Below are 14,077 nucleotides of genomic sequence, written 5' to 3' on the forward strand. Positions count from 1 at the left end.
TTTTTATTGACTTATTTGAATGTATACATTTAAATGTACATGAATCACCATTTATGCCTCAAACTGAACATTTGCTTCATGTTAAATCAATGTTCAATGAGCCATCGAACGTTGGTTTCATGTTAAAGGGACACTGTGTAAGATTTGACAGTATTTCATTATTGACAGCATTTACAACATGGCGTCCTCCGGAGAAGTGCCACCCCCCCATGTCATACAATTTAATGATAACTAGACCTACGATTATATTTAAAATGTGTTGTTGGTCGGTATCAACACCTTTATCTGCAAGTTTTTGAAAATTTTAATAATTTAATTTATTCCATTTTAATGAAAAACTGTCCGTGTGTCCAAATGATCCATCCAGCGCTGTGGTTTCCACGTCATGACTTCGTTTTACCAATAGATGTCAGTACAGTAATGAAAATAGAGGCGGCTGATAGTGCGTCTTTGTCGCCCCCTACTGGACTCCCCCCACAGTACAAGATGCGCCCACCTGGCAAAAGATGCTCATCTTATCCTTTTCGTCCTCTCGTTGAATTCTTGGTCCCGTCTTTGAGACCTGTTTGGCCGCCGTGATCCTTTTTCAACCGCCGCTATCCCATGTGACGTCTGCGGACGCGAGAGGGACTCTGCGGAGCCTCTCGCTGTCCGAGCCCGACCTCGGCTGATTTATGCCGGCCTGTAATTGCTTCAGCGTGCGGCTTCCCTGCACATTGTGAGGTATCGACACACACACACGGCCCTCGTGTGTGTACTCATAAATAATGTATTCTGTCACGTAGCCTTACAAGGCTCAAAATGCTCGCACGCCACACTCCTCAAAATGCTCGTGTTTTCATATTTATGAAGGAAATGACTGCATTATATATACTTGATTCTGCAGCACTTGCTCCTTTTCACAGTTTTCGTTTTTATTTGATAGATTAACACACACTATAAAGTCCCCTTTTTAAAAAAAATCACTTGTACTTATTTTGTTATATGGCCTGTGAGAGCAGTGTTGAAGAGTAATGTAATAATAGTGTTCGCCAGTAGGCGGCAGCGCAGCACTTTTGGACAAATCTTAAGGGGTGACCTTGATTTGCAAGCCTCGCTAATCACTGCCACCTGAGGATACAGCCATCCTTTGTCAAGGTACCGTGACCGAGGAGAAATTTGTGAAAAGATCTCCGACCTGGACCCTGAAAAAACATTTGGAGCAAAATGAAGGCCCTCACATGAGTGGAGGTAAGATTAATATGATTTCTGATGATAAAACTTGATTAGAATGACTTTTACAGTTGAAAATTTTCTACTTTTTGGCTATTGGGAGTACCTCTTTTTGGCTATTGGGAGTACCTCTTTTTTCTAAAGTATGTCTTGGCTTAAACAAATTTGAAAAAACATCCCTCTGATTTTGAAGAACTTAAAAAGGTACTATGAGTTCAACTGATGATTTTTTTTTTTTTAAATTACTGGATGATATATTAGTTGGTTCTATGTATTTTGAATGGTTGATTTGTGTAGATAATTTTGTATTTATTTAATACTTTTTTTGTATCCAACGATTTCTTACTTAAAAGAAGAGTTTGTATGCAAAATATGCGCTGTATAAAAGTAGACTTAAATGTGCTATTAAAATCCACAAAACGATAAACAAACGTGGGCGAGTGTACCGAATGCCTTGTTCTTACTCGTTGCTCTTTTGGCGGTTAGCAACGAAGCTTCCTTGCTCATTAGCGCCACCTAATGACCGTGCCCTTCCTGCGCAATGAAACCCGACGCGAATAGATGCTCTGTGAGATTTATGGCCCTGTCGTCACTTATTTCACCAACGTCATTGCAAGTTGAAAAATACGATTTTATTGAACTCTCTCCGCTGTGATTCATGAGCCCATCTATCAAGTCGCTTCATTTTATCCTCTAAATCAAACTGCAGCGGGAATATTCGACAATCCTTTATTTACATGCCGTTTTGCAATGGGAGAAGCTGGCCACAAAGCGACATTTACGAGATTTTCGACAAAAGATCCTGCGGGGAAATAGTAAAAACACATGAGCTTTTTTTTTTTCTCTCTCTCCCCCTTTCCTTCTAAGTGTCGGAATCTGACATGACGCAGTGTGTCAAACGGCTGACAAGTGCACTGAAAAATTGCTTTTGATTGTCAGCAGGCGCGTTGGAAACCGCGGCGACCCTTGCACGTTACCGCGGAAACGATAAAACAAGCGCCCCTCCGCTTGGCTTCATTTCTTCCATATGAACCGACAAGCGGAAAGTTTACAACTTTGAAATCCTTGAGTGTGGATCAACTACAACGGAAATGTATTTGGAGTTTCTTCCTTTTTTGGAGATGAGATTTTAGTGTCGGAAGCGTCACATTTAATCTGGAGAACGGAGGATTAATGGCTTTCCTAATCAAGCATCCTCATGTGACCCTGCTTGTGTGCACGGACATAAAAGTGACGTTTTGCATCGTAGAAATCAATAGTTTGATTCAAAATAAGCCACGAAATGGAATCTTTCAAGACTATATAGAGCGCAGGTGTTAAACATGGAAAGTTTCAAGACTATATAACGCACTGGTGTCAAACATATGGCCCGCGGGTCGTATGTGGCCCAAAAAGAAGTTTAAGCCGGCCCGCGAGATGCAATATAACTCCTGCGGAAATTTTGAACTATACGTTCACAATTTGATATAGAGTGAAATGAACACAAATACATCTGTTGTTATTAGCCCAATTAATCTTTTATTGAGTTATTTTCTGCTTTCCAAAACAGTTTACAGTTGACTCACACATTTTTTTTGATCATTTGTGACTACGTGAAGGTGAACATTGCAAAAATAGCATGATTTTACCCGTCTGGGAATATCTTATCCTCCATGCGACCTCAGAGTTAAATGACTCCTATATTATAGAGTATCGTATTGCGTAGACCTGCTTCGCTGCAAAACACCCATTTTTGACTGAAAAAAAAACTCCAGAATCACAGTAAATTGTTAGACTGGTGACTGTTATTTGTGATCGGTGCCGCCTGGCACAGAAGAAATGATGGCACGGTCCAAAAAGTGGGCAAGCACGGACCCGCCAACGGGGTCATGCTGTGATCCCAAAGCAGCTTTGGGCGTCATGGCCATAATCGTAATCGTCGCCATCATCTTCGTCATGATGCTCGTGCGCATGCGCTTTGACCCACTTCCCTCCCTCCTAGCGTGTCTTTTGGCTTCCCTCGTGGCCGATGCATGCCGGGAGGGACGCACGCTCGGCTGTCCTGCTTTGCGATTGGCTCGCACCCACCCTTTTAAACCCTGCGTGCTCTGTCATCGCTCAATGGCGCCCCCTGCCCCCCCCCCTCTCCCATCCCATCACCTGCTTCGCAGCGTGTGTCAATTTGCAAGGTGGAACTGACCTGAGATCAGCCAGAATGACACGTTCACTTGTGCATATCAGTCGCATTGATCGAACTCATCCCCCTGCAAAAAAAAAAAAAACGCTCATCTGCGAAGCAGCAAAAAAAAAAAAACAGAGAGAGAGAGAGAGGGAGAGGGAGAGAGAAAAAAAGTATGACGTGATTTGAACGCGTGCCCAAAAATCCTTAATGAATAACTTCGGAGGAGCGCGAGCTAGGCTGTATGCTGGCCCAGCTGTTTCCTGCTCCACATGTCTTTGCTTGGCTGTGTGTGTAATGTTCGATAAATGTGAGGGATTTTCTCGCTAAATCCGTCTCCTGTTCGCTAAATCTCACTTCTCTCCAAAACGAGCGTGCGCAATGGAACAAAAGTGGGAATGTTGAGATGTGACATTGGCCCCCGGCGCGCGCATCTCCTCCGCTTTTTCTGCCCCGCTCGCTCGTTCGCTCTTCTTCCTCCTCCTCCTTCTTCTCTTTTTTCCCCCCTTCCTTTTCTCTGTTTTTAATGACTTGAAATAAGTTGACTTCTCGCCGGCTTTTTTTTTTGGGGTTGCGGAGACCCGCGGGGATGTCCTGCGCTCTTTCCTCCATCCAGTGGCATTTATGGGACGTCCTCAAGGTAACTCGTACCTGCGCTCATTTTTTCATATGATCTTTATGATTTTTGGTTTGGATTCAGCATATTGCATATGCATCTTCAGTTATTTATTGCCGCTTGCATGCAAGCTTTGTGCATTTCTGCCTTGGGACGAATTGCGTTGCATTTTTTTTTTTTTGCCTCCACGGACGTTATTATCTCGTCATTATTTTTCAGCGCTAATTGTACGTAAGGACGCATGAGGAGATGGTTTTATTTTGCGAGACTTGTTGAAGTTTGTAGGACAAGTATTTGTTCGTATCCGGAGGTGTCGTCTTTTTTTTTTTTTCGGAGGAACTGAAATGCAACTTTCCGTGCGATTGTGGGAATGCGATGCTCTTGCCGCCTCTCACTTTGCTTCTCTCGCTCCCCGTCCAGAGTGCGATGTGCTGGATGTGCTGGATGTCCCGTAGCCACACCCTCCAACTACTGCTGTGCGTCCTCAGCCTGACTCCGGCGGCTTCAGGGGCGCGGCCAGAGACGCTTTGCGGGGCGGAGCTGGTGGACACGCTGCAGTTTGTGTGCGGAGAGAGGGGCTTTTATTTCAGTAAGTGCAAAGCGCTCCCTTCTTATTTTTTATTCATGAAAGGCTGACTGCGTGCGCTCATCAATAAAAAAGCAGCCGCCTCCACATTCTTTCCCCGAAGATGCCCGGCCTATATTCTCACACCTGCCGTGGGCAATCTTTATTATTTTTTATTTTTTTTTATTCGTGAGAAAAAAGGCCACCCCGGTCAAATATTTCACCTAGCTTGCAGTTTTGAATTGGATGTTTTACATAACAAACAAAAATGCGATTCGGGATTTCTGGACGATATTTAAATATATTTCATATAAAGCTCAAGCTTTAAAGATGAACGCATGGCGCTGTTTTGTACCTCTGTTTTGAAAATGTACAGTGTACCTCTTCTTACAAAGTTATTTTGTAACGCGAATCTTTGAGAAGTAGCGCAGCTTTTTACATGGAAATAGCCTAATACGTTCCCAAAATGCTCCTTTAAATCACAGGTGTCAAACTCAAGGCCCGGGGGCCAGTTGAGGCCCGCCACATCATTTTATGTGTCCAGCAAAATGCTGATTCCTTCAAAGTTTCGGATTAAAATACTAAATTTGCAAGTTGGCTTCAACTTTTAAAAAAATTCGGGGGGGGGGGGGGGGCAGTTTTGCATACCTCTGATTTCAAAACTAGTTAGAAGTGTGGAGAACACACCTCAAACCGGCCCTCTGACAGAAAATATTACCACAATGTGGGCCGCCATAACATTTGTTTGACACCCCTGCTTTAAATGAATATTATTAAACTATAAAAATGCATGAAAAACGGTAACAAATAAATGTTAGAATTACATTAGTGTATAAAACTCAAAATATACCATGTAGAGAATAATAAACACTCCTAAAACCTTTCATTTAATCAAATGAATTGTGGCAGTTGACGATATGGATGTAGTTCACTTGTCTGCCTTGAGATGGTGCTGGAGTGTTGGTGATGAGTGCAGAGAGAGAAATCATTTTAGGTTGTTAATTTGTACATGTTTATTTGACTTTTCCAATGATCCAGGAATCATTCATAAGTCCACAGGAGCAGCATTATTTGGTTTTGAATCATTTTGAGCATGTAAAATGACTTAAGTTTAGTTTGGGGTCATGCAAAGTGCATCCTGTTTGATGTCATTGCTAAAGTGCTAACGAAGTGCTAACAACGCAAACGTCAGAGGCGACAGCCCAAAATGGTAGGACAAATTTGTGTTTTTACAGTAAACATCTGTCCGAAGAACTAGTGTCTCATTTATGGGCAAGCCGGCATATTAATAATTATAAAAACTGTAACACTTCTTTTTTTAAGATCCAGGGCCCAAATTGGATCAAATTGACAGTGGTTTTGTTTTTATTGTTTAATAACAAACAGTTATTATTTGAATTCTTCAAGAATAAATCCCGTGCAAGATATTCAGGCAGCAATAATGTATAAATTTAAAATTGTAGGTCAGTTTTTACATGCATATTAAATGTATAGCTTGCGCAAAGAGAAAGGAGCATAACTTGGTTTGTCATCTTTTCTATTTTTTTTTTTTCAAATTTGATTCCGTGTTGCTATAAGAGTGCTTAAAAATGAAATAACAAAATTGATCAATTATTTTAAGGAATTAAGTACTAAAGTAATCACTTGAATTGATTTCTTCAGGTACTTAAGTGCCTTAAAATAATTGATCAGTTTATTGCTTATTCATTTTGTGTGCCATTTTTAGACGCTTTAGTACCTACAGTCATCAATTTCTTTAATTTAATATCTAAAGTAATCTATTACATCAGTATTTTGGTGCATATAGTAATTATTACTTTGACACATAATCAGATACTTTAGCAATATTACCTAAGGTAAACAATTGCTTTAGTATATAAATACCAAAAGTTTGATTATTTTAGTATTTAAGGTAATTAATTTAGTGTTTAAGTAACTAAAGTAATCGATTATGTTGTACGTCCATCAGTCATTTTTTAAACCCTCCGAGTCAGACACACGCCTTTGGAATTGAATGAGTTAATTGTGCATGAAAAATAATTCAACTGCTCAAAACGGCTTATAAAAATGAAATAATACACCTTGCATTTAGTTTTGTCTGACTGGTTTATAAGCCACTAACGTAATCTACTCTGTGCAAAAATCTCTTAGGACCTCTCTTATTATTATTATTATTATGATCTTTTTTTCACACAAGCTGAGTCGAGCTGGCCGGCACCGGAATGAATCCGCCTTTAGCGCCACCGATGCAAAGCGGGCTAACGGAAGCCAGAGAGACATGCGAATGGCACACATGACTCTGGAAGCTTCTGGCAACAGCGTTCAGAAACCACAAATAAGGCTTAAAGCAAGCATCCAAGGATGATGGCGGGTGTCAAGTGGCAACTTTGGCCATCAGGGAAAGTCTTTAAGTGGAGTCGGGGGCTCCAAATTTCATGTTTTTCCAACCGAGAAGGGGAAAAGTACACAAAGAAAAGCAGGAGTTAAATCTCAGCTTGTTCCATTACGGTTGCTTCCTTCCCTGCAGTGAAACATGACATCTCCTGTTTGAATGTGGGCAAAAAAAAAAAAAAAAAGCCAACTCGCAGCCCCATCTCGCTTGTAATCAATCGATGGACCGGCGTGCCGCTTTTTCATCCATTAGCGAGGCTTTGGTCCCGTCCCAAAGCTGTGAGAGATTTTTCCACATATTTGGCAACTGCCAGTTCCAAACAGAAACGAAAGAAATCCATCACAGCATCTCCGACGCTTTTGTATTCCTTTTCAACCGATTGCCCCCTTCAAAACTGAATGATGAAGGATCACGTGACCGGGCTATTAATTCTTTATTTCGTCTTTTGTGAATGAAATCACAATAACCCTAACCCTAACCCTAACCCTAACCCTAACCCTAAGCCAAACCCGTACTATACATTTTTCGAGCCTTGTGCTAAGGGAAATGGCAAAAAACTTGTTTCCTTGTTGTACTCGCCTTCTGGTGTCCTAAATCTCCCTAAATTATCTTGGGGGGGGTAATCAAGATGTCTTTTAGTTTGGTAACGTGGTTTTATAATGTACTAATGGAGCAAATGCAAGGTAGATCTGAAACAAATGCTTTGGACACTTTTACCAGTGTCATTTTTCACAAAGTATCTCTTCTTCTACTTAGTATCGACTCTTAAGTGTTTTGCCACCAGTGCTTGACAAACACGAGTCGTGGTAGTCGATCATTTGTGGTTCCCGTAGCGTTAAATCCCGACCCGTGCGGTCTTTTGTGGAAGACGCACTTGTCTGCGCAAGGCGCGCTTTGAGGCGCCGCCATCTTTTCTCGATTGACTTGTCGGTGGGCTCACTTCATCAAGACCGCGTGCCTCGACGCCTCAGATCACTAATGCGGGTTTTCCGGGGTAAGGGGGAGGCCCCCCATGTTCTCCTCAGATGAGGTCAACGGACGTTTGAGCATTTTGTGGCGATGACATTGTGTGAGCTTTGGATTTTGGCACAACGAATAGGCAGTGGGAGCCCTGAAAAATACCGTGGAGGTACTGGTTTCGATGAAAAATCCCTATCTGGCTTTCTTCCTGGCGAGTCTTTCAAAGTCCAGAGGGTTCCAACAGAAGTCCAACGGAAGACGTCTGCAGGAAAACCCAAGTTTCACAAGGGGATCTTCAATGAAGCCCTGCCAGAAAGGTAGCTTCATTTTCCTCTTAATGAAGACTTAGCTGACTCGCGTAAAGCTACCCGAGATACCGGAACCCCTCCTTCAGTCCTTCCTGGTCGGCGGCGAACCTTCAATTTTTCGAGTACCACAACAAACCTCGATGACTTCGCCGTCGCCGCCCTCAAGAGCGAATTTACGCCAACTCAACAGAGAGCTGCAGAGCGGTTGAAAAGCAGCAGCCCAATGGCGTCAAGAGTGCACCTTGCTCCTCACTTGGCGCCATCCTTCCTTCCCACCGCATGGCTGCCAAGCACTTTGGATCTGGCCGCAGAGGCTCGGCTGCTGGAGGGGCACCAAGCTTCTGAACGGCAGCAAGCCCTGCCCGTCCAAAACTTCGCTGGCAGCGCCCGCCAGTACTCAAGCGACAGTGCCAGCTTTCTGCCAGCAGCGCTTGGCTTTTTCTTCTTACGTCTTTGGATTCCTGCTGCTGCGCTACTTGTCTTGTCCAAAGCATCATGTTCTTGTCCGTCAGACGTGCGAACATTAGCATGTTTTCCCCCTCCTTCTTTTCATTCTAAAATGAATAGAGCGGTACCTTGACTTGAGATGAAGTTTTATATTGAATGAATTCTCGAATTGATCAGGTGTCACCCAAAAGAATGACGTCAGGACCCGGAGCGGCCCTCTTCAAATTTTCCTGACGTCCGAATCTTTGCCCCTTCAGATGACTTGATCCATCCCTGGTCTCACTCTTCGCGTGTTCCTGATTTCTAGACGTCCTCATAAGTCAACCCCTTTATTACTTTGACCAATTACCCGTTGTACGCCAGACAGGTGATCGGTCGAAGTTGTTTAGTCCAACCGCCAGGGTAGGCTTAAAGCACAGATGTGGAATTCCAGTCCTCGAGGATCTCGCAAACCCTTTCCCTCAAATACACCTGATGCAAACCATTCGGATCATCAGAGAAACGCAGAAAACACGCAGGTTGGACACCTATGCCTTAAAGCACAGGTGTGGAACTCCTGTCCTCGAGGGCCGGTATCCTGCAGGTTTTCCGGTTTTCTCTCCTGAACACACCTGATTGGAATCATTTTCAAGCTCCCCCAGAGCTTACTGATGTGCTAATCATCTTGAATCAGGTGTGTTGAGGAGAGAAAACCGGAAAACCTGCAGGATACCGGCCCTCGGGGACTGGATTTCCACACCCATTCTTTGAAGGAATCAGTGGTATAGAACCTTGACCGAGGGATCTCAAGCCCCAGCTCGGCCGCGCGAGCGGTCGTTACGTCAGCGCGTCACTTGAGTGTGACGATCGACGGCCCGGTGGAAGCGCGAACTCGATGAAACGTCGGCTACCGATAGCGAGAGTTTTACTACTGCCGCTTCTCCCCGAAGGCGAGCGTAAAGCGTCGTATTCACGCGGAAGCCTTGAACGGCGGCCAAGTGGTTGAACGATCTCGCAGGATACACCCCTTAAACAAGAACAGACCCTCTTGCGGCGCTCGTAACGGCCGCCGCGTATCACCGCCGCGCATTTTACCCCCCTAAATTTCACCACCGCTCGGAAAATGAGCTCCTCCTGCCGGTTCCCGCTCCTCTTCCCTGGCGGCCACACGCAACAGCGACCGCCTCGACGATCTGGAGAATCCATTTGGGCGGCGTCCAGTTCAGGACACCCCCCTCCCCGCCGCCACTGAAGTCTGCTTGTGTTGGCCCGCTTACATTGTGGCAATCGCTTGGCGGACAACGTCAATCCACCTTACACATGTCACTTAGGCTTCACGATGACATGCTTTCTACCCTGACAGGATTACTAAATACTTAGCTGGGTGGAAACAAACTGCGGTAGTGCAGGCATCCAGTCACTTTTTCCAATTATTGCTCTGACCTAGAAATCCCAAGGCGGTCTTTGCAGAGCTTCTGCCGCTGGACCGGGACGCCGGCTCTGTGGGCCCGTGCCTTTTCTGTTTCGAGGTGAAACTGCAGTGAAATCTCTCCCGACTTGTTCCCGAGTAAAAGAAAAGGAAAACGATGAGCAGATGGAGAAAATGTCTCCTAGCTGGCGCGCGGAATTCGGAGGCAGTCCGCGCGCAGAAAACCGGTCTGGTTGGCCGTGACCTTTGCTAAGTTTCCCTCTGGGAAAGCTACCCATGGAGAATGTGGAAACGGCAGGTCGCATGCATGCACGCAAACGGCGAGGCCTTGGCCCTCGGCGGCAGGGGATTATGGGGGATTACAGGATGATCATCCTACCCGTCCCTCTCCGTGGCAAACCTGAATGCGCAGCTAAGTGCGGAGAAAGACCTCCCGTGCGCATCTCAAAGACATGAGCTAAACCCGGCGTGAAAAGCGCCGACGGGGGCCCGCGGAGGACCAAAACATCGGCGAGACCTCATTAGTTTGATGCCGTCGCACATGTGGAGCTTCTGTGCGAAGAAACGAGCATTTCAAAAATGGAATCTCATTTGCTCCAGCCGGATGTTCTCTTTAACGCCTTCAATTCCAAAGATGAGATTTTTTGTCGAGTCCGTACACTCTGTCCAATATTTCGATTGTTTTTAAGGAGGGTCTGAAAATGAAGTCCGTATTCAACTCATCAATTACCCACATTAATTGTGTACCTTCGATATTTAAGTACTAAAGTAATTCATTATTCTAGTTAATGAACTATTGATTTGTGTAATTAAGCACTAAAGTAATTATTATATTCGGTAATCGATTACTTTAGGCTTGAGGCTAAAGTTATTATTTACTTTTGGACATAAATAATTACTGCAGTACCTAAACTAATCAATTACTCTTATATTTCATTCCCCTAAGTAATCAATTACAAGTAGTTTATTACTTTAGGCTCTGTGAATCAATTAGTTTTAATAATAGGAGTAATAATTAGGTTGTATTATAAAGTAATTGATTACTAAAGTCTAAAATACTAAAGACATAATTGACATAAGTACACAAATAATTACTGCGGTACCTAAACTAATCAATTACTTTTATAATAGACAACCTCAAGTAATCAATTATTTTAATAACTTATTGCCAAATATAATTGATTATTTTAGAAGAGCAATTGATTGTTTTAGGATTGACTCGTGTAAGGTAATTGATTACTTAAGTAACTGACTCCATTATTACTTTTTCATTTATAGCAGCCATTTTTATACTCTGCTTTAGCTGAAAACCTGGAAAAGAAAATTGGATAAATATAAATTGAATTGATTGAATGTCTGGACTCTTAAACGTAAAAACACGTCTTTGGGATTGAATGAGTTATTTTATTTTTGTCATCCTTTTGTTGCAGACAGGTTTTTAGAAAAAATTTTCAGTTGTTCCCATTCATCCAGTTGACCACTTCCTTAAAATGCTATCAATGATTTGACGTCAATTCGTTGTCACTCCAGTGCGGACTACAAAAAATCTGACGCCATTGAGCCACAAAACCAAAGTACAATATGAATGTAGTTCACTTGTCTGCCCGGAGGACAAAACCAAAGGAATTTAAAAAGAGCCAATATTTGTGGACTGCAATTGGCTGACCGTGTCCACGTACGAATGAGATGACTCCGAAGTTAAAAAATAACCGTATCCGACAAAATTCCACGCCGCATCAACAATGGGTCGTAAAAGCAACAAACGGCCGCTTAATCCGATCAGTGTGCTTCTTTTGGAAGCGCCGTCCTTGATGGATTGGTAAAAGCTGGCCTTGGAGGGAGCTCACGTTTTCCCAATCAACCAAGGCGTCTTTAAAGTTTTTACGCCCAGGACGAGATGTCCAAAAGATGACTGGATCTGACGCACAAAAGTCATTGGGCGGAGAGCGACGTCTTTACGACGATGACGCCCGCTCCAAAACCAGCAGCTCCTCGCGCTCCCGCTCGGCCGTAAAGCGTCCTCCACATCATCCGGCTTCCCAAGAATCTTCTGGTTTTGAGGAACAACGTGACCAGACTGTAAAAGTCAAGAGGCTCGGTGTGCCCTTCTGGAATGATGGAGGAAGGAGAATCCAAATTCTTGATGCTTCCCTCCAGAGCTGCTGCTCAGAAAAACGAAGACTACGCAGACCCTGAAGGTCCTTCAGGGTCTGCGTAGTCTTCATTCGGAGGTGGTCACAGCTGGTTGACGCTCAATCAAACCGCGCCACGACGTAGGGCGAAACCCGCTGCCAAATGTGGTGAGGCCTTCAAAATAAAGCATACCTGGACGCCAACACCTTGGGATGCTTTTACGCTGAAGTTCTTCCCGGAAACAACAACGTGACCATTTTCTGCGACGCAAAAATGGTTTCTCTCTCCTGGATTGACTCATGTGTTCAATCTCCAATTTAGGGCACTAAAAAAGACATAATTCTTGCTGATGTTTTATTGTACGGCACCTGTTGCTAGCTTTATCCGAATATACTGTATATATAAAAAAATCGTGATAACGCTAGCAACAGGCACTGTACTACAAAACATCTCATATATATATATATATATATATATATATATATATAGAGCCTTCCTGAGTTTGCATGTTTACCCCAAGCCTGCATGGGTTCTCTCTCTCTCTCTCTCTCTCTTCCTGAGTTTGCATGTTTACCCCAAGCCTGCGTGGCACTTTAGCTTTTACATCTAATATATATATATATATATATATATATATATATATATATATATATATATATATATAGGAAGGCTAGAGCCAGGTGGATTTGAACTGTACTCCCTGAACCGTGAGGCGGACGTGCTAACCGCTGCGCCACCAAGCCGCTCCTAGAAAACCACTCGGAGGAAAAATTCAGGAGCCGCTGGAAAGGGGAAAAATTGCCAATGTGTGGAAAACGTAAGGGCCCGTCTTCAGGCGGCCATCGACCTCGACCGATAGACCCGATGCGGAAAAGCTGCTTTATTCGCAGGGTCGAGAGGAAGGGGAAAAAAAGTTTTTTTTTTTCACGGGATTACAGGCATTATCTGCGGAAGCCAATGGGTTTAAAAGCATATAAAGCTTTAAGACCTGATTACTATCATGTGCATGTTTTTTTCTCGTTTTTTCAACCTGCCCGTGCTGATTATCTGCCATCTTCCATCCAATGGCAGCTGATCCCCCCCCCCCACCCTCGCACGCGGTTATCCAGCTGCTGGTTGCCAGCTATTTTGGGGGATAACTGTGGATGGTAATTTGCTTGGGAGAACGATGCAAATAATGAGACCTAGATGGCTCTTTGGCATGGGAGCCCGCTTATATAATCTCTCATTGCGAGTTGATGCGCATCAGGTGGCCGGCGCTTCTCAAACTGGCCTTTACAAGCACCAACTTGGAGGTTCCAAAAGTGATTTGGCTTGAGTAATTTCACAATTTATTCCCAGGTGGGCCGGACAGGTAAACTCATTGTATTAAAACAATTCCATGTTGATTTTTGTTATGCGCGCCGGCCTGCTCCCGATTCATTGCGAAAAGTGCAAACTAACTGTAAACGTATTTTGAAAAGCCAAAAATAAAGTAAGTTTCTTTTAGGTCCCCTACATCACCCAAATAGCAAGAAATGAATGGATGTTTTCTGTGATCATTTTTTCATTCTTACATAAAATACATAATGTAGCACAGAGGTCCTCAAACGCCGGTCCGCGACCTGGTACCAGTCCATGGATCAACTGGTACCGGGCCCCATGTGCCTCACCTGAAATAATTATGTTTTGGAACTGATTTAGTTTGATTTAGTTCATTCATTTGTGCTTTGTTTGGCATGCTGTGCTTTTTGGCGCCGCCTCTGGCCACTGTTGATATTACATTTTGTAGTAAGGATGGATGGTGTGGCTTCGGTTGAGAGCAGTCACTGTTGGTGACACACATGTTGTTCTGTCTCTCTGTGGAATCTGGCCCACGATTGTCTGTAAGTTGTATTT

The 14,077-nt window shown here is 43.7% G+C and overlaps 1 protein-coding gene across 1 annotated transcript in view; it reads left to right on the forward strand.

Annotated features, from left to right (window-relative positions):
• The first annotated feature begins 3,557 nt into the window (after positions 1-3,557).
• The window catches only part of igf1 (insulin-like growth factor 1), a 16,958-nt gene continuing 6,438 nt past the window's right edge, over positions 3,558-14,077 (forward strand). Inside the window, exons 1-2 of the mRNA XM_088406174.1 lie at positions 3,558-4,010; positions 4,407-4,575. Of these exons, the coding sequence (XP_088262300.1) occupies positions 3,960-4,010; positions 4,407-4,575 (220 nt within the window). The 5' untranslated portion in view covers positions 3,558-3,959. The remainder of the gene's footprint in view (positions 4,011-4,406; positions 4,576-14,077) is intronic.

This window comes from Hippichthys cyanospilos, chromosome 22, assembly GCF_059441005.1.
Source record: "Hippichthys cyanospilos isolate Australia breed blue-spotted pipefish chromosome 22, RoL_Hcya_1.0, whole genome shotgun sequence".
Taxonomy (NCBI): Eukaryota; Metazoa; Chordata; class Actinopteri; order Syngnathiformes; family Syngnathidae; genus Hippichthys; species Hippichthys cyanospilos.